The sequence below is a fragment of the Oncorhynchus tshawytscha genome, linkage group LG31, assembly GCF_018296145.1.
Source record: "Oncorhynchus tshawytscha isolate Ot180627B linkage group LG31, Otsh_v2.0, whole genome shotgun sequence".
Lineage (NCBI taxonomy): Eukaryota > Metazoa > Chordata > Actinopteri > Salmoniformes > Salmonidae > Oncorhynchus > Oncorhynchus tshawytscha.
The window spans coordinates 22,385,500-22,408,816 of NC_056459.1; the positions used below are offsets into that span (position 1 = coordinate 22,385,500).

Sequence of the window (23,317 nt, forward strand, 5' to 3'; positions counted from 1 at the left end):
GAAACGCCTCTCATATGTACACACACTACCATTCAGAAGTTTGGGGTCACTTAGAAATGTCCTTGTTTTTGAAAGAAAAACACATTTTTTTGTCCATTAAAATAACATAAAATTGATCCGAAATACAGCGTAGACATTGTTAATGTTGTAAATTACTATTGTAGTTGGAAACGGCAGATTTTTTATGGAATATCTACATAGGCGTACAGAGACCCATTATCAGCAACCATCACTCCTGTGTTCCAATGGCTCTTGTGTTAGCTAATCCAAGTTGATCATTTTAAAAGGCTAATTGATCATTAGAAAACCCTTTTGCAATTATGTTAGCACAGCTGAAAACTGTTGTCCTGATTAAAGAAGCAATAAAACTGACCTTCTTTAGACTAGTTGAGTATCTGGAGCATCAGCATTTGTGGTTTCGATTACAGGCTAAAAATGGCCAGAAATAAAGCACTTTCTTCTGAAACTTCTCAGTCTATTCTTGTTTTGAGAAATGAAGGCTATTCCATGCAAGAAATTGCCAATAAATTGAAGATCTCATACAACGCTTAAATAGTACCCGCAAAACACCAGGGCCTCCCACTCTTTCTATTCTGGTCAGAGACAGTTTTGATCAATTAGCCTTTTAAAATGATCAACTTGGATTAGCTAACACAACGTTCCATTGGAACACAGGAGTGATGGTTGCTGATGATGGGTCTCTGTACGCCTATGTAGATATTCCATAACAAATCTGCCGTTTACAGCTACAATAGTCATTTACAAAATTAACAATGACATTTCTAAGTGACCCCAAACTTTTGAATGGTAGTGTACATATGACTTCCTTGATGCTCTCACCACTTACCCAGAATGCCTTGTAACCGATTCTGTTGTGTGTTATTGTTTTTCCATCTTCATCATACGTGGCTGTCATCTTTCAGTACTGTTGTATCAAGGCTGGGTTCCCAATACAAATGGCACCCTATTCCCTCCCTACTGCAATACATTTGCTCAGAGCCCTTTGAGTCCTGGTCAAACGTGGTGCACTATATAAGGAATTGGGTGCAATTTGGGATGCCACCCTAGAGGTGTTATCTTACAGTACAGGGCTGAGTGAATTGTCACAATGTTGTCAAAAGTAGAGCACATGGAATAGGCCAAAAAATAAGCCTATTTATAACAGACAACACTTTACAGTAAAACATATCATTTATAGTTCAAATGTGCTCCCGTCCCCTTTTTCCGAAGGAGCAAACGACCAGGGAACATCATTTTTCATTACAGTCAACGTGGCTGAAAATGAACAGCAACTCCTCTACGATATATCTAATTGGCGCCCGAGAGGTCGCCAGATTATATGAGGACATTTCTTGGCACTCAATGAGCCATTTACGACAGAACAGAAACCATGCTTGAAGACAATGAACCACTCTCAGTCATTCTGCGGAGGAGAAACGATGAATCGATGGAGCAGGCGGAAGGGAAGGCTCGTATTTGGAGTCTCCGACCAGGCTGCCGGCCACCGAGATTTAAGGGAGAGCCAATCATTTTTCTCTAAATGAAGTGTTGAGAGGAGCTTGCCAGTTTAATCCTCTATCAAGACGGTGGCCAAGAATTGTTCTGCAAAGTGAAAAAGATGACAATAAACGGCGATCAGCTATACTTTTGATGAGAGCAGGCGTCAACACACAGCTCTCCTTATCTCTCACTCCCTTTCCTTCTCTCACTCTCTCTCTCTTTCTCTCTTTGTGTGTGTGTGTGTGTGTCTCTCTAGCACTTTCTCTCCCTCACCTTCTCTCTCCCCCCTCTCGCTCAGCCAATGCTCAAAGCCTGCTGTCCTCTCTCTCTCTCTCTCTCTCTCTCTATGCTCAAAGCCTGCTGTCTCTCTCTCTCTCTCTCTCTCTCTATGCTCAAAGCCTGCTGTCCTCGCTCTCTCTCTCTCTATGCTCAAAGCCTGCTGTCCTCTCTCTCTCTCTCTCTCTCTATGCTCAAAGCCTGCCGTCCCTCTCTCTGTCTCTCTCTCTCTCTCTATATATATATATATATGCTCAAAGCCTGCTGTCCTCTCCCTCTCCCTCTCTCTCTCAGCCAATTCTCAAAGCCTGCTGTCCTCTCTCCCTCTCTCTCTCTCAGCCAATTCTCAAAGCCTGCTGTCCTCTCTCCCTCTCTCTCTCTCTCTCTCTCTCTCAGCCAATTCTCAAAGCCTGCTGTCCTCTCTCCCTCTCTCTCTCTCTCAGCCAATTCTCAAAGCCTGCTGTCCTCTCTCCCCTCTCTCTCTCTCAGCCAATTCTCAAAGCCTGCTGTCCTCTCTCCCTCTCTCTCTCTCAGCCAATTCTCAAAGCCTGCTGTCCTCTCTCCCTCTCTCTCTCTCTCAGCCAATTCTCAAAGCCTGCTGTCCTCTCCATCCCTCCATCCCTAGTTTACCATCTGTCTATTCACCCTCATAGCATTCTTATCTTCCATTCAATTTGCTTTCAGTCATTCTCACCACATAGCCAACTGTAAGTTACACAAAGCCACTATAAAGAGTACTTGGAGCTTAGCAGAGAAGAGAGGAGGGGAATGATGAGCCTGTGTCTTGAACAACACCATGGGACGTGAGTCACAATCAGGATGTGAGTGAGAGAGCTGCTTGCGGATCAGTAGTTATATAAATCCAATGGCAGATGGTGCCTGCAAACTGATCACGGTGCTGCAACACTTGTGTGTGAGTGTGTGTGTGTGTGTGTATGTGTGGGGTGTGGGGGTTGTGTATGTGTGCACGCAACCATACGCGTGTGCCTGTATCTGTATTCGTGTGTGTGTTGGGGGGGGGTCTGATTTGAACACCTCAAAGCTTATACTGTAGTTCATTATGAAACACTTCCCTGATTAAAAATACATTTTTACAAATATGTAAATACATATTTTGTTTAATAAAAACATTTCCCAGGAATTCCTTTTCTTTATCCAGCGTAGTCACTTAAAGACCCTGTCTAAATACTGTTTAGCTGTCTCTCCTTAGTATAGGAAAATGATGTGCTTCTATAAGCCAGTACAATAGAAACCACCAAGAAATCTGCATATCTTCCCACAAAACACCTGACTTCAAAAGTAGAATAAGCCCCCTGTATCTTCTTCATTTCCCTTTATCGATGATATAACAACGACCAATATGTTTCCATTCCTATATAATACACCATAAAACTTCCCAAACCTGTTCTTCCTCGCTTCCATTCTCCTCACAGAGGGCTTAAGGCTGAATCATATAGATCAGAGATGGAAAGTAATGCACCTCCCGCTGGCTGCTGACGTCAGGGCCCAACGCACTAGCCTACGTCTGCAGCTTGGAGCCAGGCTGCCTCCAGCAGCCTACAGCCCCGGCCCTGTTCCCGTCTGCTTCCCTCCACTGGGAGACAGATGAAAGTCAATGGGCCCAGAGAGGGTGATGGAGAGAGAGGCAGCTAACCTAGCACAATTTAGATCTGCAAAGGGACCAGCATAGAACATAGATGATTTATAATTACTGTATGAAACCACACGGTTTACAGGTTGAAGTTCACCTAGGTATAGATCTAGCTTCCCCTCTCTGACCAGCTTTCCCTCCCCTGATCCCCTGATCCTCTCCTCCAATCCTAACCTCAACCGTAAATTGCGAAACTGACCCCTGCTCAGTGTCTAGGAGCAACTTCACCCTGCTCCATTCAATGTTTAATTTCCAGATGGCCTCAACGGTCAACATGACCGTCTCACTCTGCAATAACTCAACAGAATTCCATGTAATTGGATCATGTTCAAAGTGCACCACCGTAGTGTGTCTTAACAATTACAGCTTTTAAACGGACACTTTTTTGGACATGCAATATGGACGAGATTTGGGGAATCTGTTTTCCTGCGGTGTCGTTAATAGTTCATTCAGTCTCGACCGGTAATTAAAGAAAATGCCTCTGTCTCCAACACCAGAGAAAATAGAGCCTTGCTTGTGGCAACACTACACAGGAGACTGGATTGTCATGGACTGTGTTCCAAATGGCACCGTATTTTCCACATAGTGCACTACTTTGACCAGAGGGTCCTGCTCAAAAGTAGTGCACTATGTAGGGAATAGGGTGTTATATGGGACGTAGTCCTGGATTCTTCTCATACCGTCAAATGGGACTGAGTCTGTCACTTTAAGCGCTCCTTTTTAAAAGATGCAAACTCAGTGATTTTGCACCCCATTCACTTCTCTCTTATTCCTCCTCAATCACTTTCCATCATGTAACCTGGAGGCTCTTGAATGGGGTTTTCAGCTCAAACTGATGTGAAGTCAAGCTGTGAGGTAAGAGTGCTGGAGTGGGCCCACTGGTCCACTGCTATAATACACCAGGGATAGAGGCACCATCCCAAATGGCACCCTATTCCCTATAAAGTGCACTACTTAACCTATGGGGACTGGTCAAAAGTAGTGCACTATATAGGGAAGAGGGTGCCGTTTGGGACATGCTAATCTTGTGCACCTGAGGCAGCTGTTTTAGCGAAGATTTGCATCAGTCCTACAGACGTCTAATACCAACCGAACAGCTAATGACCAAAATACAGCAGGGAGAAAAATAGAGAGGGAGAGAGAGAGGGAGAGGGACATAGAGGGGGATAGAGAGAGAGAGAGAGAGAGAGAGAGAGGAGGAGAGAGGGAACAGAGAGAGAGAGAGAGAGAGAGGGGGGGAACAGAGAGAAGTGGGTGAAAGAGAGTGAGAGAGAGAGGGGGGGAACAGAGAGAAGTGGGTGAAAGAGAGTGAGAGAGAGAGGGTGGGATAAGCATCTTTCTGAACAGAAAACTGTCAGTAGCCTGTCTTTTCTTTTCAACTTATTACAATTTTGAAAGAACCACTTTTATTTCTCCAACCTTTCACCTGGTTACTGAACGTGCAAGGAAATAAAGGAAGCTGAACTGAAATCCAAGTTCCTCTGGCATATCTTTTTCCCCCAATTTCTAGTTCTGCCCTGCAGCCTTTCCAAATACTGCGACCTGACAGGATCCAAAAGAATGAACTGCTGGTTGTTTACAATAACGGTCTGATGAGAAGTATCTGGGTGACATTCAGATAGAGTCCCTTCAGTTGTACCATCTCCTCTGCAGAGCTAGAGTATGAGCTAGCCTTTCATCTATATGATCACTTCTTCAGGCAATTTAGTCAGCGAATGGAAATTGAGAGAAGCACAATTTCTCCTTCATAGCACAATACCAATAGCGTACCACGAGAGAGAGACGGTGTACGTAATGACTCAAGAGGCCAACAGTTTACGTATGGCATGTAATGTTGCCTCGTCTCATGCTTAGCCATTGAATTCTACTGTGCATTATAGGGGGAAAATGCACACACTAGAATGCCTTTCAAGCCAATCAGAAAGGAGTATTTAACAATGCCATGGTATAAATTAAGATAACCCCCACTAGAGAAAAAAGGGCTTCTCTCATTTCATCTTTGGCCAGATAGCCTTCAGATCATATTTTCTATGCATATCTACGTAGGTCATATGAGTCTTTCATGAAATCTAACGATACCATATATCTAAGCATGTTTCCCTCTCGTAAATCCAAACGGGATTTTCTTCAGTACAGTACATTCAATCTCTATAATATAGCCTAGTGATATTGGCAAATAAAGAGATAAAAGGCAAGCCATTGATAGTAATCTCTCCGTTTAATAAAGCTGTTATAGGCCTATAATGTAGTGTGCGTCCCAAATGGAACCCTATTCCCTATGTAGTGCACTAATTTTGACCTGGGCCCATTGGGTAGAGCACTATAAAGGGTATAGGGTGCCATTTGAGACTAAGCTTTAATATTTCCTCAGTTTTCCTCCCGTCTTTTGGTTTCTGAAATGGATAAGGATTCGACCGGATTAAAGCCATAACAATTAGCTATTTACTCTGGTGAGGTTAATGAAGGATTAAACCATGAGTTAGGACCTCTCAGATACCCCCAGCCCAGGCCCCATCTACAGCACCATAAGACTATAGGCTCGGCCACTCACAAACGTACAAATTAATCCTGTCACCGGGCTTAACACCTCAAGCGCACACACACACACACACACACACGTGTACATGCAGACATACACAGGTGTGCACACACACACAAACAAACACACACACAAGCCTATCATAAAATCTCAGAACTCACATTTGTCCCATATTTGCTTCTGGAACCCCAGAAAAGCAAAAAAGACTCTCAAAAAGAGGTCAAATCCATCCGGAACAGACAAACCCTCCTACTCATAATAACCAGACTGTCGTTCCTACCTGCACCAGGTTCCACCCCTCCAGTGACTCAGCAATGATGGACGTCACGGACGGACACACCCCTCCAAAGATCATCAGGTGTTTGGGTCCGTAGCATATGGCATCGAAGAAGGCCCTCAGTCCCTTGGCGTTGTCACACTGCATGGGGAGAGAGTGTAGGGGGGGAGGGAGAGAGAGAGAAAGTTAAAAAGCGCATAACATTTTTCTGGGCTATTTTGGGCTGGGATGTGGCTGGCATGCAAAAGTGAAAGCACAGATGTAATTATGCTCTGTACTGCACACCTCTTACAGTATCACAGCAGTATGGGGGTGCCTTCCATATTGGCACCCTATCCCCTATATAGTGCCCTACTTTTGACCAGGGCTCAAAAGGGCTCTGGTCAAAAGAAGTGCACTACATAGGGAATAGGGTGCCATTTGGACCTTGGAGTTCAGGGAAAGTGTTTGTTTTATTTTATGAGGCACATGAAGCCAACAAATGAGCTACATTTACAGTGGGGCAAAAAAAGTATCTAGTCAGCCACCAATTGTGCAAGTTCTCCCACTTAAAAAGATGAGAGAGGCCTATAATGTTCATCATAGGTACACTTCAATTATGACAGACAAAATGAGAAAAAAAATCCAGAAAATCACACTGTAGGATTTTTAATGAATTTATTTGCATATTATGGTGGAAAATAAGTATTTGGTCAATAACAAAAGTTTATCTCAATACTTTGTTATATACCCTTTGTTGGCAATGACAGAGGTCAAACGTTTTCTGTAAGTCTTCACAAGGTGTTCACACACTGTTGCTAGTATTTTGGTCCATTCCTCCATGCAGACCTCCTCTAGAGCAGTGATGTTTTGGGGCTGTTGCTGGGCAACACGGACTTTCAACTCCCTCCAAAGATTTTCTATGGGGTTGAGATCTGGAGACTGGCTAGGCCACTCCAGGACCTTGAAATGCTTCTTACGAAGCCACTCCTTCGTTGCCCGGGCGGTGTGTTTGGGATCATTGTCATGCTGAAAGTCCCAGCCACGTTTCATCTTCAATGCCCTTGCTGATGGAAGGAGGTTTTCACTCAAAATCTCACGATACATGGCCCCATTCATTCTTTCCTTTACACGGATCAGTTGCCTGGTCCCTTTGCAGAAAAACAGCCCCAAAGCATGATGTTTCCACCCCCATGCTTCACAGTAGGTATGGTGTTCTTTGGATGCAACTCAGCATTCTTTGTCCTCCAAACACAACGAGTTGAGTTTTTACCAAAAAGGTATATTTTGGTTTCATCTGACCATATGACATTCTCCCAATCTTCTTCTGGATCATCCAAACGTCAAACGGGCCTGGACATGTACTGGCTTAAGCAGGGGGACATGTCTGGCACTGCAGGATTTGAGTCCCTGGCAGCGTAGTGTGTTACTGATGGTAGGCTTTGTTACTTTGGTCCCAGCTCTCTGCAGGTCATTCACTAGGTCCCCCTGTGTGGTTCTGGGATTTTTGCTCACCGTTCTTGTGATCATTTTGACCCCACAGGGTGAGATCTTGCGTGGAGCCCCAGATCGAGGGAGATTGTCAGTGGTCTTGTATGTCTTCCATTTCCTAATAATTGCTCCCACAGTTGATTTCTTCAAACCAAGCTGCTTACCTATTGCAGATTCAGTCTTCTCAGCCTGGTGCAGGTCTACAATTTTGTTTCTGGTGTCCTTTGAAAGCTCTTTGGTCTTGGCCATAGTGGAGTTTGGAGTGTGACTGTTTGAGGTTGTGGACAGGTGTCTTTTATACTGATAACAATTTCAAACAGGTGTTATTAATACAGGTAACAAGTGGAGGACAGAGGAGCCTCTTAAAGAAGAAGTTACAGGTCTGTGAGAGCCAGAAATCTTGCTTGTTTGTAGGTAACCAAATACTTATTTTCCACCATAATTTGCAAATAAATTCATTAAAAATCCTACAATGTGATTTTCTGGATGTTTTTTTCTCATTTTGTCTGTCATAGTTGAAGTGTACCTATGATGAAAATTACAGGCCTCTCTCATCTTTTTAAGTGGGAGAACTTGCACAATTGGTGGCTGACTAAATACTTTTTTGCCCCACTGTATATGAGGCTCCTACACTTACGTTATGCATACCTGCACCATTTTTACTGTAGGTGAATATGTAGCATTGCAATATATTTTTTTATACAATATATGAGTACATGAGAGAGGGGGGGGGGAATCCTGCTACAGCAGAATGCAGACATCTCACATCACTATGGCAACGCTCTTAGCTCTGTAGAACTGCGGGAGAGAGGGAGAACAGGAGAGAGAGAGAGAGAACAGGGGAGAGAGCGAGAACAGGGGAGAGAGAGAGAACAGAAGATAGGGAGAACGGGAGAGAACGGGAGAGAGGGAGAACAGGAGAGAGGGAGAACGGGAGAGAGAGAGAGAACAGGAGAGGGAGAACAAGAGAGAGGGAGAATGGGAGAGAAAAGAAGAGAGAGAGAACAGGAGAGAGGGAGAGAACCGGAGAGAGGGAGAACAAGAGATAGGGAGAACAGGGGTGAGAGAGATGGAACAGGGGAGAGAGAGAACAGGGGAGAGAGAGAGAACAGGAGAGAGGGAGAACAGGAGGAGAGAGAGAACAGGAGAGGGAGAACAGGAGAGAGGGAGAACAGGAGAGAGGGAGAACAGGGGCGAGAGAAAGAACAGGGGAGAGGGAGAACGGGAGAGAGAGAAAGAACAGGAGAGAGGGAGAACAGAGTAGAGAGAGAGAGAACAGGAGAGGGAGAACAGGAGAGAGGGAGAGAACAGGAGAGGGAGAACAGGAGAGAGGGAGAACAGGGGCGAGAGAAAGAACAGGGGAGAGAGGGAGAACGGGAGAGAGAGAAAGAACAGGAGAGAGGGAGAACAGAGTAGAGAGAGAGAACGGGAGAGAGAGAGAGATCAGGGGAGAGAGAGAGAACAGGAGAGAGGGAAAACAGGAGAGAGAGAGATGGAATAGGTCTATTGATTGCTATATGAGCTCTCTAAATGGTTTTCTGTGATTTTCTGAGTTTGCAACTATATCCTAGTCTGCGGTAAACACTTCTTGGTCATAATTATTGGCAATCAATTCAGGATGTTCTCCTGTGTTTATATAGTGTCTGAGGCGATGTCCACCTTGGCGCAGCGAAGCTCCACTTGTGAGGTGGTTTCACCTTGTTAAGATCATCTATGCTGAACTAGATTTCTTCCTAGAAGGCGTTGTGCGACTCAGTGGCAGGGATGAGAGATCGAACAGAGGACCTCAATGGAAATAAACCTTCGGGCTTTATTGTGTATGATTCTCTATCATTTTGTTACGTATGTAGTGTTGTCTCTGGCTGGAGCAGCCAACTTCTTCAAATACATTCAATCAATCAATGAACAGCAATGATATATAAAGCCTCCTTTGTCCCTAAAGGTTTCCTCTTGCAACAGAGTTGTAGTGACTGATATAATTTTCAAATAGTTTAGTGTGTCGACATCCTCATGTCTGTTATATCAATATTTTTTTATTTTACTTTTTATTTCACCTTTATTTAACCAGGTAAGCCAGTTGAAAACAAGTTCTCATTTACAACTGCGACCTGACCAAGATAAAGCAAAGCAGTGCAACAAAAACAACAACACAGAGTTACACATGGGATAGACAAACATACAGTCAATAATACAATAGAGAAAGTCTATATACAGTGTGTGCAAATGAGGTAGGATAAGTGGGGTGAGGCAATAAACAGGCCATAGTGGCGAAATTATTACAGTATGATGAATTAAACACTGGGGTGATGTGCAGAAGATGAGTGTGCAAGTAGCGGTACTGGGGTGCAAAGGAGCAAAAACAAATAACAATATGGTGATGAGGAAGTTGAATGGACTATTAACAGATGGGCTATTTATAGATGGGCTATTTACAGATGGGCTATTAACAGATGGGCTATTAACAGATGGACTATTTATAGATTGGCTATTTATAGATGGGCTATTAACAGATGGGCTATTAACAGATAACAGATAGCTATTAACAGATGGGCTATTAACAGATGGGCTATTAACAGATGGGCTATTAACAGATGGGCTATTAACAGATGGGCTATTAACAGAGATAACAGATGGGCTATTAATAGATGGGCTATTAACAGATGGGCTATTAACAGATGGGCTATTTACAGATGGGGATGGGCTATTAACAGATGGGCTAACAGATTAACAGATGGGCTATTAACAGCTATTTAACAGATGGGCTATTTATAGATGGGCTATAACAGATGGGCTATTAACAGATGGGCTATTAACAGATGGGCTATTAACAGAATTAACAGATGGGCTATTATTAACAGATGGGCTATTAACAGATGAGCTATTAACAGATGGGCTATTTACAGATGGGCTATTAACAGATGGGCTATTAACAGATGAGCTATTAACAGATGGGCTATTTAACAGATGGGCTATTAACAGATGGGCTATTAACAGATGGGCTATTAACAGATGGGCTATTAACAGATGGGCTATTAACATATGGGCTATTATCAGATGGGCTATTAACAGATGAGCTATTAACAGATGGGCTATTTATAGATGGGCTATTAACAGATGGGCTATTAACAGATGGGCTATTAACAGATGGGCTATTAACAGATGGGCTATTAACAGATGGGCTATTAACAGATGGGCTATTAACAGGTGGGCTATTTACAGGTGCATATTGATTGACTGTAGGTTAAAGTATTTGTACAGTTTAAAAAGAAAACGTGTGTATCTTCCTCCTTCTCCCTCATTTTGGCTTAATAAAACATAATACTCCCCATAATCAGGAATACACAAGGTTCACACGTGTGCCTACACTGACACATCTCATGTATTCAGTTAACCGAGTCCAAAATAGCTGTGAGACTGTGGAAAGCCTAGTGTGAAATGAGAGAGTAGGTGATTATGCGCAGCGGGCATACGATATCCTGTCCACATGGTTGAATAAAACAGCAGGGCTTTTAAAAAGATATCTCATTTACATATCATCTTGCTCTCACTCTCAATGTCTCCATCTCAGTCTCTCTCTTGCCCCCACCCCCAACTCTTATTTATTTCCAATTGCTCACAACCAATTACCAAACTACAGAAGGTGAGCCTTTCTGTATGTTACTATGCTGAAACACAAACCCAGTGTCTGTCAATATGTGGAGTAATAGTTGCTGTTTTTACACTGCTGCTACTCGCTATTTATTATCTATGCATAGTCACTTCACCCCTACCTACAAATTACCTCGACGGCCCTGTACCCCCGCACATTGACTCGGTACCGGTACTGAGTTGGTAGAGCATGGTGAAAAGTCAAAAAATGTATGCACTCACTAGCGTAAATTGCTTTGGTAAAGAGCGTCTGCCAAATTACTAGAGGATACATCCTCCAATTCCAGAAGGTTTGTATGTAATCATTATTTCAACATGGATGTTTGAAACCTTGCCTGATCATCAATTGATCTCCTTGTCATTAAGGAATGCATAGCACACATTAGATTGAAAAAACAGGAGGAATCTTTATATATATACAGTATATAGTGGGGCAAAAAAGTATTTAGTCAGCCACCAATTGTGCAAGTTCTCCCACTTAAAAAGATGAGAGAGGCCTGTAATTTTCATCATAGGTACGCTTCAACTATGACAGTCAAAATGAGAGAATTTTTTTTCAGAAAATCACATTGTAGGTTTTTTACTGAATTTATTTGCAAATTATGGTGGAAAATAAGTATCTGGTCAATAACAAAAGTTTCTCAAAACTGTGTTATATAGCCTTTGTTGGCAATGACAGAGGTCAAATGTTTTCTGTAAGTCTTCACAAGGTTTTCACACACTGTTGCTGGTATTTTGGCCCATTCCTCCATGCAGATCTCCTCTAGAGCAGTGATGTTTTGGGGCTGTTTCTGGGCAACACGGACTTTCAACTCCCTCCAAAGATTTTCTATGGGGTTGAGATCAGGACCTTGAAATGCTTCTTACGAAGCCACTCCTTCGTTGCTGAAAGACCCAGCCACGTTTCATCTTCAATGCCCTTGCTGATGGAAGGAGGTTTTCACTCAAAATCTCACGATACATGGCCCCATTCATTCTTTCCTTTACACGGATCAGTCGTCCTGGTCCCTTTGCAGAAAAACAGCCCCAAAGCATGATGTTTCCACCCCCATGCTTCACAGTAGGTATGGTGTTCTTTGGATGCAACTCAGCATTCTTTGTCCTCCAAACACGACGAGTTGAGTTTTTACCAAAAAGTTATATTTTGGTTCCATCTGACCATATGACATTCTCCCAATCTTCTTCTGGATCATCCAAATGCTCTCTAGCAAACTTCAGACGGGCCTGGACATGTACTGGCTTAAGCAGGGGGACACGTCTGGCACTGCAGGATTTGAGTCCCTGGCGGCGTAGTGTGTTACTGATGGTAGGCTTTGTTACTTTGGTCCCAGATCTCTGCAGGTCATTCACTAGGACCCCCGTGTGGTTCTGGGATGTTTGCTCACCGTTCTTGTGATCATTTTGACCCCACAGGGTGAGATCTTGCGTGGAGCCCCAGATCGAGGGAGATTATCAGTGGTCTTGTATGTCTTCCATTTCCTAATAATTGCTCCCAGTTGATTTCTTCAAACCAAGCTGCTTACCTATTGCAGATTCAGTCTTCCCAGCCTGGTGCAGGTCTACAATTTTGTTTCTGGTGTCCTTTGACAGCTCTTTGGTCTTGGCCATAGTGGAGTTTGGAGTGTAATCGTTTGAGGTTGTGAACAGGTGTCTTTTAAACTGATAACATGTTCAAACAGGTGCCATTAATACAGGTAACAAGTGGAGGTCAGAGGAGCCTCTTAAAGAAGAAGTTACAGGTCTGTGAGAGCCAGAAATCTTGCTTGTTTGTAGGTGACCAAATACTTATTTTCCACCATAATTTGCAAATAAATTCATAAAAAATCCTACAATGTGATTTTCTGGATGTTTTTTTCTCATTTTGTCTGTCATAGTTGAAGTTTACCTATGATGAAGATTACAGGCCTCTCTCATCTTTTTAAGTGGGAGAACTTGCACAATTGGTGGCTGACTAAATACTTTTTTGCCCCACTGTATATATATGTCACTGCTTCTGTGGTTTACACAAGTCATCAAACCGGGCTATAGCCAGCTGTTCCATGCCTTCCCTGTGAATCCTTCAAATGTAAACAGCACGCTAGTTATTGTTTATCTTCAAACGCTATAGGGTTAGGAGATCAGATGAAACAGGGAAATGAGTCTTCCGCATTTAACCAAATCCCTCTGAATCAGAGAGGTGCGGAGGGATGCCTTAATCGACAACCACGTCATCAGTGCCCAGGAACAGCGGGTTAACTGTCTTGCTCAGGGGCAATACGACAGATTTTTACCTTGTCAACTTGGGTATTCGATCCAGCAATCTTTCGGGTTAATGGCCCAACGCTCCGACCCGACAGGCTACCTGCCACCCCATAAACAGATATACATTCCAATGAGGTCTGTGATGAAATATGGTTTCCTGGCCCCGGGAATGAAACATGTGACCTCACTCTATGCCCCAGCCATTATTCCTTACGGCCAACAGCCTCCCATTCAACGGTCACAAAGCAGCAGCCAACCACCCCTATGCTGGGGCTATTTTCAGTGCCAGAGAGAGAGAGGGAGGGAAAGAGAGAGATGTGGGGAGGGGGAGGCATTGAGCGCCGTCGAACACATGCAGACCAGTCTGCTTTCTCCCGTTCTCTCTCTCCCTCTACTTCTGTCAAACACTCATCCACACAGACACACAATCTGGCATGCTGGTGGTGCGTTGACCACCACCACGTTGCCTAGGCAACCCACAAGGCAACGCTTTTGAGCTATAAATAAAGGAGGAAGCCGGGCCGGGAGCTTGGTGGAGCTTGGTGTTTGACGGCTATATTTAGCATGTGATTGGGTGGCACAATCACAGAGGCATTAATCGTAAACTACTCAGAAAGTGGAGACGTGTAGGGGTTAATGGTGGATGCAGTTTGTGAACAGAGAGAGAGAGAGAGGTGTCGCAAGAACAAGTGTTCATAAAACCAACCAACCGTTCTCTCCACAACTATGGCTGACTGTCCCATCTTTAGACACTGTACAGTTCTGCTCTCTGCATCAGATATGCCTTAGAACCCTGTAGTAGACAAATCTAGTTAATGTCATACAGTACGTCAGAGTCTAAGACAGTGGTATTCAGCAATGGCTCAGCCGCGAAGTGGTAGGCCACACAAACTCACAGAACGGGACCACCAAATGCTGAAGCGCGTAATGTTTAAAAATAGTCTGTCCTCAGTTGCAACACTGATGACCGAGTTCCAAACTGCCTCTGGAAGCAACATCAGCACAAGAACGGTTGGTCAGGAGCGTCAGGAAAGGGGTTTCCATGGCCGAGGATCGGCTGGAGTGGTGTAAAGCTTGCCACCATTGGACTCTGGAGCAGTGGAAACACGTTCTCTAGAGTGATGAATCACCCTTCAAATCATATCAAATTGTATTTGTCACGTGCGCCGAATACAACAGGTGTAGACCTTATTGTGAAAATCTTACTTACAAGCCCTTAACCAACAGTGCATACATTTTAGGTCCCCACAAGGAAAGAAAAAGTAAGTGTGTGTGTGTGTGTGGTGTGTGTGTGTGTGTGTGTGTGTGTGTGTGTGTGTGTGTGTGTGTGGTGTGTGTGTGTGTGTGTGTGTGTGTGTGTGTGTTGACTGGTGATCCTTGATGGAGAGCACTGTGGCACACATAATCTGCTCTCGACACACAGGCTGTCCGTTAGCTAATGTCATGCACGGCCCTCACAGGGCCACAACATATAACATGCCAAATTCCAGGCCTCCATTTGGAGACGGCTAATGGCTCAGACAAATATGGAAGTGGAATGAAATGAAAGACAGGGAGAGAGAGAGAGTGAGAGAGTGAGAGAGAGTGAGAGTGAGAGTGAGAGTGAGAGAGAGAGAGAGAGAGAGAGAGAGAGAGAGAGGGAGAGGGAGAGGGAGAGGGAGAGGGAGAGAGAGAGTGAGAGAGTGAGAGAGTGAGAGAGTGAGAGGGAGAGAGAGTGAGAGAGTGAGAGAGTGAGAGTGAGAGTGAGAGAGAGAGAGAGAGTGAGAGAGAGAGAGTGAGAGAGTGAGAGAGAGAGAGAGAGAGCGAGAGAGAGAGGGAGAGAGAGTGAGAGAGTGAGTGAGAGTGAGAGAGACAAAGTGAAAAGAATACAAATATACAGAATATTGTTCATACAAAAAGGCACTAAAGTAATACTGCAAAAACAAACATGGCAAAGGAATACACCTGTTGGCCATATGCAAATCCTTATGTCTGGATCAAATCCAACACAACACCTCACTGAGTAACTGCCTCCTTATTTTCAAGCATGGTGGTGTATCAGCTAAGACGGTGCCGACAGAGAGAGCTGCCTCGCTTCTAGTCCTTATTCAACTTTGCAGTATTTTGTTTTCTTATGTACTATTTCTTGTTGTTAGCCCAGAAAATCTTACGTGTTTTTACGTACAGCTGGGAACAACTAATGGATATCAGAGCGCCGACAACTTACCAGCATTACGACCAGCACCATGACCAGGAATACGACTATCCCCAAGCGGAACCTTTGTCCGCACCACCCAGGGCATTTGAACTGATCCCAGAGGCCGACCGAAAACAACGCCGCCAGAGAAGAGGAAGACAGAATCGGTCTTCTGGTCAGACTTCGGAGGCGCTGAAGAAATTTGGCATGTCACCTAAAAACCTCAAACCTTTACAGATGCACAATTGAGAGCATCCTGTCGGGCTGTATCACAGCCTGGTACGGCAACTGCACCGCCCACAACCGCAGTGCTCTCCAGAGGGTGGTGCGGTCTGGGGGCAAACTACCTGCCCTCCAGATCACCTACAGCACCCGATGTCACAGGAAGGCCAAAAAGATCATCAAGGACAACAACCACCTGAGCCACTTCCTGTTCACCCCGCTATCATCCAGAAGGCGAGGTGGGTACAGGTGTATCAAAGCTGGGAACAAGAAACTGAAAAACAGCTTCTATCTCAAGGCTATCAGACTGTTAAACAGCCATCACTAGCACAGGGAGGCTGCCACCTACTTATTGACTTGAAATCAAGTGTAGTAACTTTAATAACTCCACTTTAATCATGTTTACATATCTTGCATTACTCATCTCATGCACTACCATTCAAAAGTTTGGGGTCACTTAGAAAAGTCCCTTGTTTTTTAAAGAAAAGCTAGAAACGGCAGCTAATCCAAGTTCATCATTTTCAAAGGCTAATTGACCATTAGAAAACCCTTTTGCAATTATGTTAGCACAGCTGTAAACTGTTGTGCTGATTAAAGAAGGAATAAAACTGTCCTTCTTTAGGCTAGTTGAGCATCTGGAGCGTCAGCATTTGTGGGTTCGATTACAGGCTCAAAATGTCCAGAAACAAATAACTTTCCTCTGAAACTCATAAATCTATTCTTGTTCTGAGAAATTAAGGCTATTACATGTGAGAAATTGCCAAGAAACTGAAGATCTCGTACAACGCTGTGTACTACTCCCTTCACAGAACAGCGCAAACTGGCCCTAACCAGAATAGAAAGAAGAGTGGGAGGCCCCGGTGCACAACTGAGCAAGAGGACAAGTACATTAGAATGTCTAGTTTGAGAAACAGACGCCTCACAAGTCCTCAACTGTCAGCTTAATTAAATAGTACCCACATAACACCAGTCTCAACGTCAACAGTGAAGAGGCGACTCAGGGATGTTGGCCTTCTAGGCAGAGTTGCAAAGAAAAAGCGATATCTCAGACGTGCCAATAAAAAGAAAAGATTAAGATGGGGAATAGAAAACAGACACTGGACAGAGGAACTCTGCCTAGAAGGGCAGTGTTCACTGTTGACGTTGAGACTGGGTTTAGCTAACACAACGTGCTATTGGAACACAGGAGTGATGGTTGCTGATAATGGGCCTCTGTACGCCTATGTAGATATTCCATTAAAAAATAACCTTTTCCAACTACAATAGTAAATTACAACATTAACAATGTCTACACTGTATTTCTGATCAATTTTATGTTATTTTAAATGGACAAAAAAATAGCTTTTCTTTCAAAAACAAGGACATTTCTAAGTGACCCCAAACTTTTGAATGGTAGTGTATGTTTATACTGTATTCTATACTATCTATTTCATCTTAGCCTATGACATTCTGTCATTGTTCATACATATATTTATATTTACATATTACATATTTACATATTACTTATTCCATTCCTGAATGGCCAAGTTACAGTTTTGACTTAACTCTGCTTGAAAATCTCTGGCAATACTTGAAAACTGCTGGCAAACAATGATCAACAAGGACAAAGCTTGAAGAATTAAAAAAGAATAATGGGTAAATATTGCACAATCCAGGTGTGCAAAACTTACCCAACACTTACCGTAGACTTACCCAAGAAGCCTCACAGCAATAATCGATGCCAAAGGGTTTTCTGACATGTATTGACTCAGGGAGCTGAATACTTACGCAACGACTATACAATGAATGTTTATTTCTTGAAATGTTCCCGATTTACTGACCTTCATGTCATATAATAATAATGGACTGTAATTTCTCTTTGCTTATTTGAGCTGTTACCAAATAGGGCTATCTTCTGTATACCACCCCTACCTTGTCACAACACAACTGATTGGTTATCTTCTGTATACCACCCCTACCTTGTCACAACACAACTGATTGGTTATCTTCTGTATACCACCCCTACCTTGTCACAACACAACTGATTGGTTATCTTCTGTATACCACCCCTACCTTGTCACAACACAACTGATTGGTTATCTTCTGTATACCACCCCTACCTTGTCACAACACAACTGATTGGTTATCTTCTGTATACCACCCCTACCTTGTCACAACACAACTGATTGGTTATCTTCTGTATACCACCCCTACCTTGTCACAACACAACTGATTGGTTATCTTCTGTATACCACCCCTACCTTGTCACAACACAACTGATTGGTTATCTTCTGTATACCACCCCTACCTTGTCACAACACTACTGATTGGTTATCTTCTGTATACCACCCCTACCTTGTCACAACACAACTGATTGGTTATCTTCTGTATACCACCCCTACCTTGTCGCAACACAACTGATTGGTTATCTTCTGTATACCACCCCTACCTTGTCACAACACAACTGATTGGTTATCTTCTGTATACCACCCCTACCTTGTCACAAAACAACTGATTGGTTATCTTCTGTATACCACCCCTACCTTGTCACAACACAACTGATTGGGTCAAACGCATTAAGAAGGAAAGAAATTTCACAAATTAACTGTTAATTGTAATGCATTCCAGGTGACAACCTCATGAAGCTGGTTAAGAGAATGCCAAGCGTGTGTAAAGCTGTCAAAGGCTAAGTGTGGCTACTCTGAAGAATCTCAAATATAAATATATTTTGTTTTGTTAACACTTTTTTGGTTACTACGTGATTCCATGTGTTATTTCATAGTTTGATGTCTTCACTATTATTCTATAATGTAGAAAATAGTAACAATAAAGAAAAACCCTTGAATGAGTAGGTGTGTCCAAACTTTTGACTGGTACAATATTTTTTTTCTCCACTTTGACATTACCGAGTATTTTCTAAGATTGTTGACAAAAAAATTACAATTAAATCAATTTAAATCGCTCTTTGTAACACAATAAAATGTCAAAAAATCCAAGGGGTCTGAATACTTTTGCAAGGTTCTGTACAAAACAGATTATATATTTCCCTGACACACAGTCTGACCGAACTAATCCTCTCAACTAGACATAGGATATGTCCCAAATGGCACCATTTTCCCTATATAGTGCACTACATTTGACCAGAGCTCTATGGGCCCTGGTCAGAAGCATTGCGTTTTAATGTAATCAGGTGCTACTTGGGACATAGACACAGCCATTGAAACGCACCATACAGGGAGGTGGGGGATACTTTGTGTGGCAACAAGTGATTGTATCACAGGCAAAAATGTCTATTTAAACGTGCTCTCCAGTATCGTTCATAAAATACATTTAAAAAATGAAAACTCCACTACAGAAGCAGGTTTTGCTTAATCGACAACAGCATCCTTCTCTCTTTCCAAGTGCCGTCCTGTGGTTCCGCTGTATTTAGATCAATAACTGTACAGGGTTTCCCATGGGGGCCTGGGAGGGTTTCAAGCCTCAATTAAGGTCAAACGGTCCCAAACGTAATCTATTGACAAACAGGCAACAGACTCATCGAGTCAGTCATCACTATATTCACATGCAGCTTTATGGGCACCACCAGTAACGTTACAGTACCGCTCACTGAGGATGGAGTGTGTGTGTGTGTGTGTGTGTGTACCTGTGTGTGTGTACCTGTGTGTGTGTGTGTACCTGTGTGTGTGTGTGTGTACCTGTGTGTGTTTGTTCCCCATCACCTAGCCCTATTGGGCAATGGACTGGTCCACTCAGGCGGAGAGTATGACCTCCTTTTTTTCCAATGACCTTAAAGTCATGCAGCACCGGAAACTGAGAGAGCTGGGACCGATACGACACGTGTCTACCAGATTTCCATTGAGATCTCATGAAAGGCTATGGAGAGGGAGGAAGAGAAGGGAATGGAGGGAAGAGTGGAGAGGAGATGGGGGTGTGTATGCACTGAGCATTCTGACTAACATTTATACAACAAACCCCGGAGTATTCAGTGAAAGTCCAACATTGATTGACTGAGTGTGGAGAGGAGAGAGGGAGGACCTGGTGGATTCTTTCAATCTGTTCCTCCCACGTCACTTCACTTCCTTACACACACCAAAAAGCCATTAAAACCCTCCCCCAGTCTAGAGTGGAACCAGACGACTCTGATTGCCTCTAAAATCTACTCTGACAGACAGAAGCTCAGAGCTCCTAAAGAAGCCAGTTGTTTGGCCCTAGCCTATCTCTCTCCCTAGGTTCACAGCTGGAGAGGTTTATTAGACTTCGTCCCAAATGGCATCCTATTCCCTACATAGTGCACAACTTTTGAGGGCTCTGGTCAAAATAAGTGCACTATGTAGGGAATATGGTGCCATTTGGGAAGCAGACTTCAACTATTGGCATCATGGTTGGTGTCGCACACCCAGTCTCAGATTACCACGGGATAACAACAGCAAGTGTGGCAGGTTTCAAACCACTTAGGTTCTCTCACGATACTGGATAAGCCAAAATTGGCCACTAAAACCCAGAATCACAGTCAACATGTTGAGCCTTTATTAGCCAATCTGTGCTGAGCAGGGGGAAGGGGGATACAGTAAGCCTATTACAGGTCATTCTGCTTTATACAACAGCAGGTTGTGTGGTGTTCCGATTTCCATACAGTCATACCGTTTCTGTACCATCCCGGGGTATACGGTATTACGGAATGTGCACACACACAAGGGGCACTATAAAAACATGTTAAAAAACAGGGATCTTGATCCAGGAGGGGATTGAATGTCTCTGCTGTAACCAAGAAGCTTGGTCTTGACATCTAGGCACTTAGCTAGTAAGTTAGAAAACAAAATGCACACACCCACAGCCCCTGCTGAAAATCATACCTTTTGGTATTTCGGAAAACCCCGCTATATGGTATAAACGGTATATGGTATAAACGGTATACGTATAAACTTATACGGTATAAACGGTATACGGTATTGTCATGTTCTGACCATAGTTCTTTTGTGTTTTCCTTGTTTTAGTGTTGGTCAGGACGTGAGCTGGGTGGGCATTCTATGTTGTGTGTCTAGTTTGTCCGTTTCTATGTATGGCCTGATATGGTTCTCAATCAGAGGCAGGTGTTAGTCATTGGTTGTTTCCTGTCTTTGTGTTCTCTGCACCAGATAGGACTGTTTCGGGTTTTGCCACGTTTGTTATTTTGTATTTGTGTAGTGTTCACATTATCATCTTTCATTAAACATGTTGAACACGACCTATGCTGCATTTTGTTCCTCCTCTCCTTCGACGGAAGAAAACCGTTACAGAACCACTCACCAACCAAGGACCAAGCGGCGTGGTAACAGGCAGCAGCAGGAGACGCAGCAGCAGCAGCAGCAGCAGCAGGAGAGGCAGCACTATTTAGAGACATGGACTTGGGAGGAGATCCTAGACGGGAAAGGACCCTGGGCACAGCCAGCAGAATATCGCCGCCCCAAAGAAGAGCTGGAGGCAGCGAAGGCGGAGAGGCGCTGGTATGAGGAGGCAGCACGGCAGCGCGTATGGAAGCACTTCCTGTGCTTACCAGAGGGCGAGAGAGACCGGGCAGGCACCGTGTTATGCTGTGGAGCGCACGGTGTCCCCAGTGCGGGTGCATAGCCTGGTGCGGTACATACCAGCTCCTCGTATCGGCCGGGCTAGAGTGGGCATCGAGCCAGGTGCCATGAAGCCGGCTCTACGCATCTGGTCTCCAGTGCGTCTCCTTGGGCCGGCGTACTTGGTACCCGCCTTAAGCATGATGTCCCCGGTTCGCCTGCACAGCCCAGTGCGGGCTATTCCACCTCGCCGCACTGGCAGGGCGACCGGGAGCATTCAACCAGGTAAGGTTGGGCAGGCTCGGTGCTCAAGAGCTCCAGTGCGCCTGCACGGTCCGGTCTATCCAGTGCCAGAGTCTCCCGTCTGTCCGGAGCCGCCAGAGTCTCCCGTCTGTCCGGAGCCGCCAGAGTCTCCCGTCTGTCCGGATCCGCCAGAGCCGCCAGTCTGCCAGGATCCGCTAGAGCCGCCAGTCTGCCAGGATCCGCCAGAGCCGCCAGTCTGCCAGGATCCGCCAGTCAGCCAGAAGCTGCCAGAGCAGTCAACCAGCTTGAGCTATCTCTCAGTCCTGAGCGACCCCTCGGTCCTGAGCTACCCCTCGGTCCTGAGCTGCCCCTCGGTCCTGAGCTGACCCTCGGTCCTGAGCTGACCCTCGGTCCTGAGCTGACCCTCGGTCCTGAGCTACCCCTCAGTCATGAGCTACCTCTCAGTCATGAGCTGCCTCTCAGTCATGAGCTGCCCTTCAGTCATGAGGCACCCCTCAGTCCAGAGGCGCTCCTCAGTCCAGAGGCGCTCCTCAGTCCAGTGGGGCCCTTTGTTTGGGTTCCTAGGCCAAGGTCGGCGGCGAGGGTCGCCACTCAAAGGACGCTAAGGAGGTGGGCAAAGACAATGGTGGAGTGGGGTCCACGTCCAGTGCCACCACCGCGGACAGATGCCCATCCAGACCCTCCCCTATAGGTTTAGGTTGTGCGGTTGGAGTCTGCACCTTGGGGGGGGGTACTGTCACGTTCTGACCATAGTTCTTTTGTGTTTTCCTTGTTTTAGTGTTGGTCAGGACGTGAGCTGGGTGGGCATTCTATGTTATGTGTCTAGTTTGTCCGTTTCTATGTATGGCCTGATATGGTTCTCAATCAGAGGCAGGTGTTAGTCATTGTCTCTGATTGGGAACCATATTTAGGTAGCTTGTTTTGTGTTGGGGATTGTGGGTGGTTGTTTCCTGTCTTTGTGTTCTCTGCACTAGATAGGACTGTTTCGGGTTTTGCCACGTTTGTTATTTTGTATTTGTGTAGTGTTCATGTTATCGTCTTTCATTAAACATGTTTAACACGAACTACGCTGCATTTTGGTCCTCCTCTCCTTCGACGGAAGAAAACCGTTACAGAACCACTCACCAACCAAGGACCAAGCGGCGTGGTAACAGGCAGCAGCAGGAGACGCAGCAGCAGCAGCAGCAGCAGGAGAGGCAGCACTGTACTGTATAAACGGTATACTGTATATACGGTATAAACGGTATATTGTATAAACGGTATACTGTATAAACGGTATACTGTATATACTGTATAAACGGTATACTGTATAAACGGTATACTGTATATACTGTATAAACGGTATACTGTATAAACGGTATAAACGGTATATTGTATAAACGGTATACTGTATAAACGGTATACTGTATATACTGTATAAACGGTATACTGTATAAACGGTATACTGTATAAACGGTATACTGTATATACTGTATAAACGGTATACTGTATAAACGGTCTATTGTATAAACGGTATACTGTATAAACGGTA

At 44.4% G+C, this 23,317-nt stretch overlaps 1 protein-coding gene across 1 annotated transcript in view; it reads right to left on the minus strand.

The window, feature by feature from the left end:
- LOC112229230 (gamma-aminobutyric acid type B receptor subunit 2-like) overlaps positions 1-23,317 on the minus strand; it is a 363,149-nt gene that overhangs the window by 259,405 nt on the left and 80,427 nt on the right. Inside the window, exon 2 of the mRNA XM_042310315.1 lies at positions 6,247-6,384. Within this exon, the coding sequence (XP_042166249.1) occupies positions 6,247-6,384 (138 nt within the window). The remainder of the gene's footprint in view (positions 1-6,246; positions 6,385-23,317) is intronic.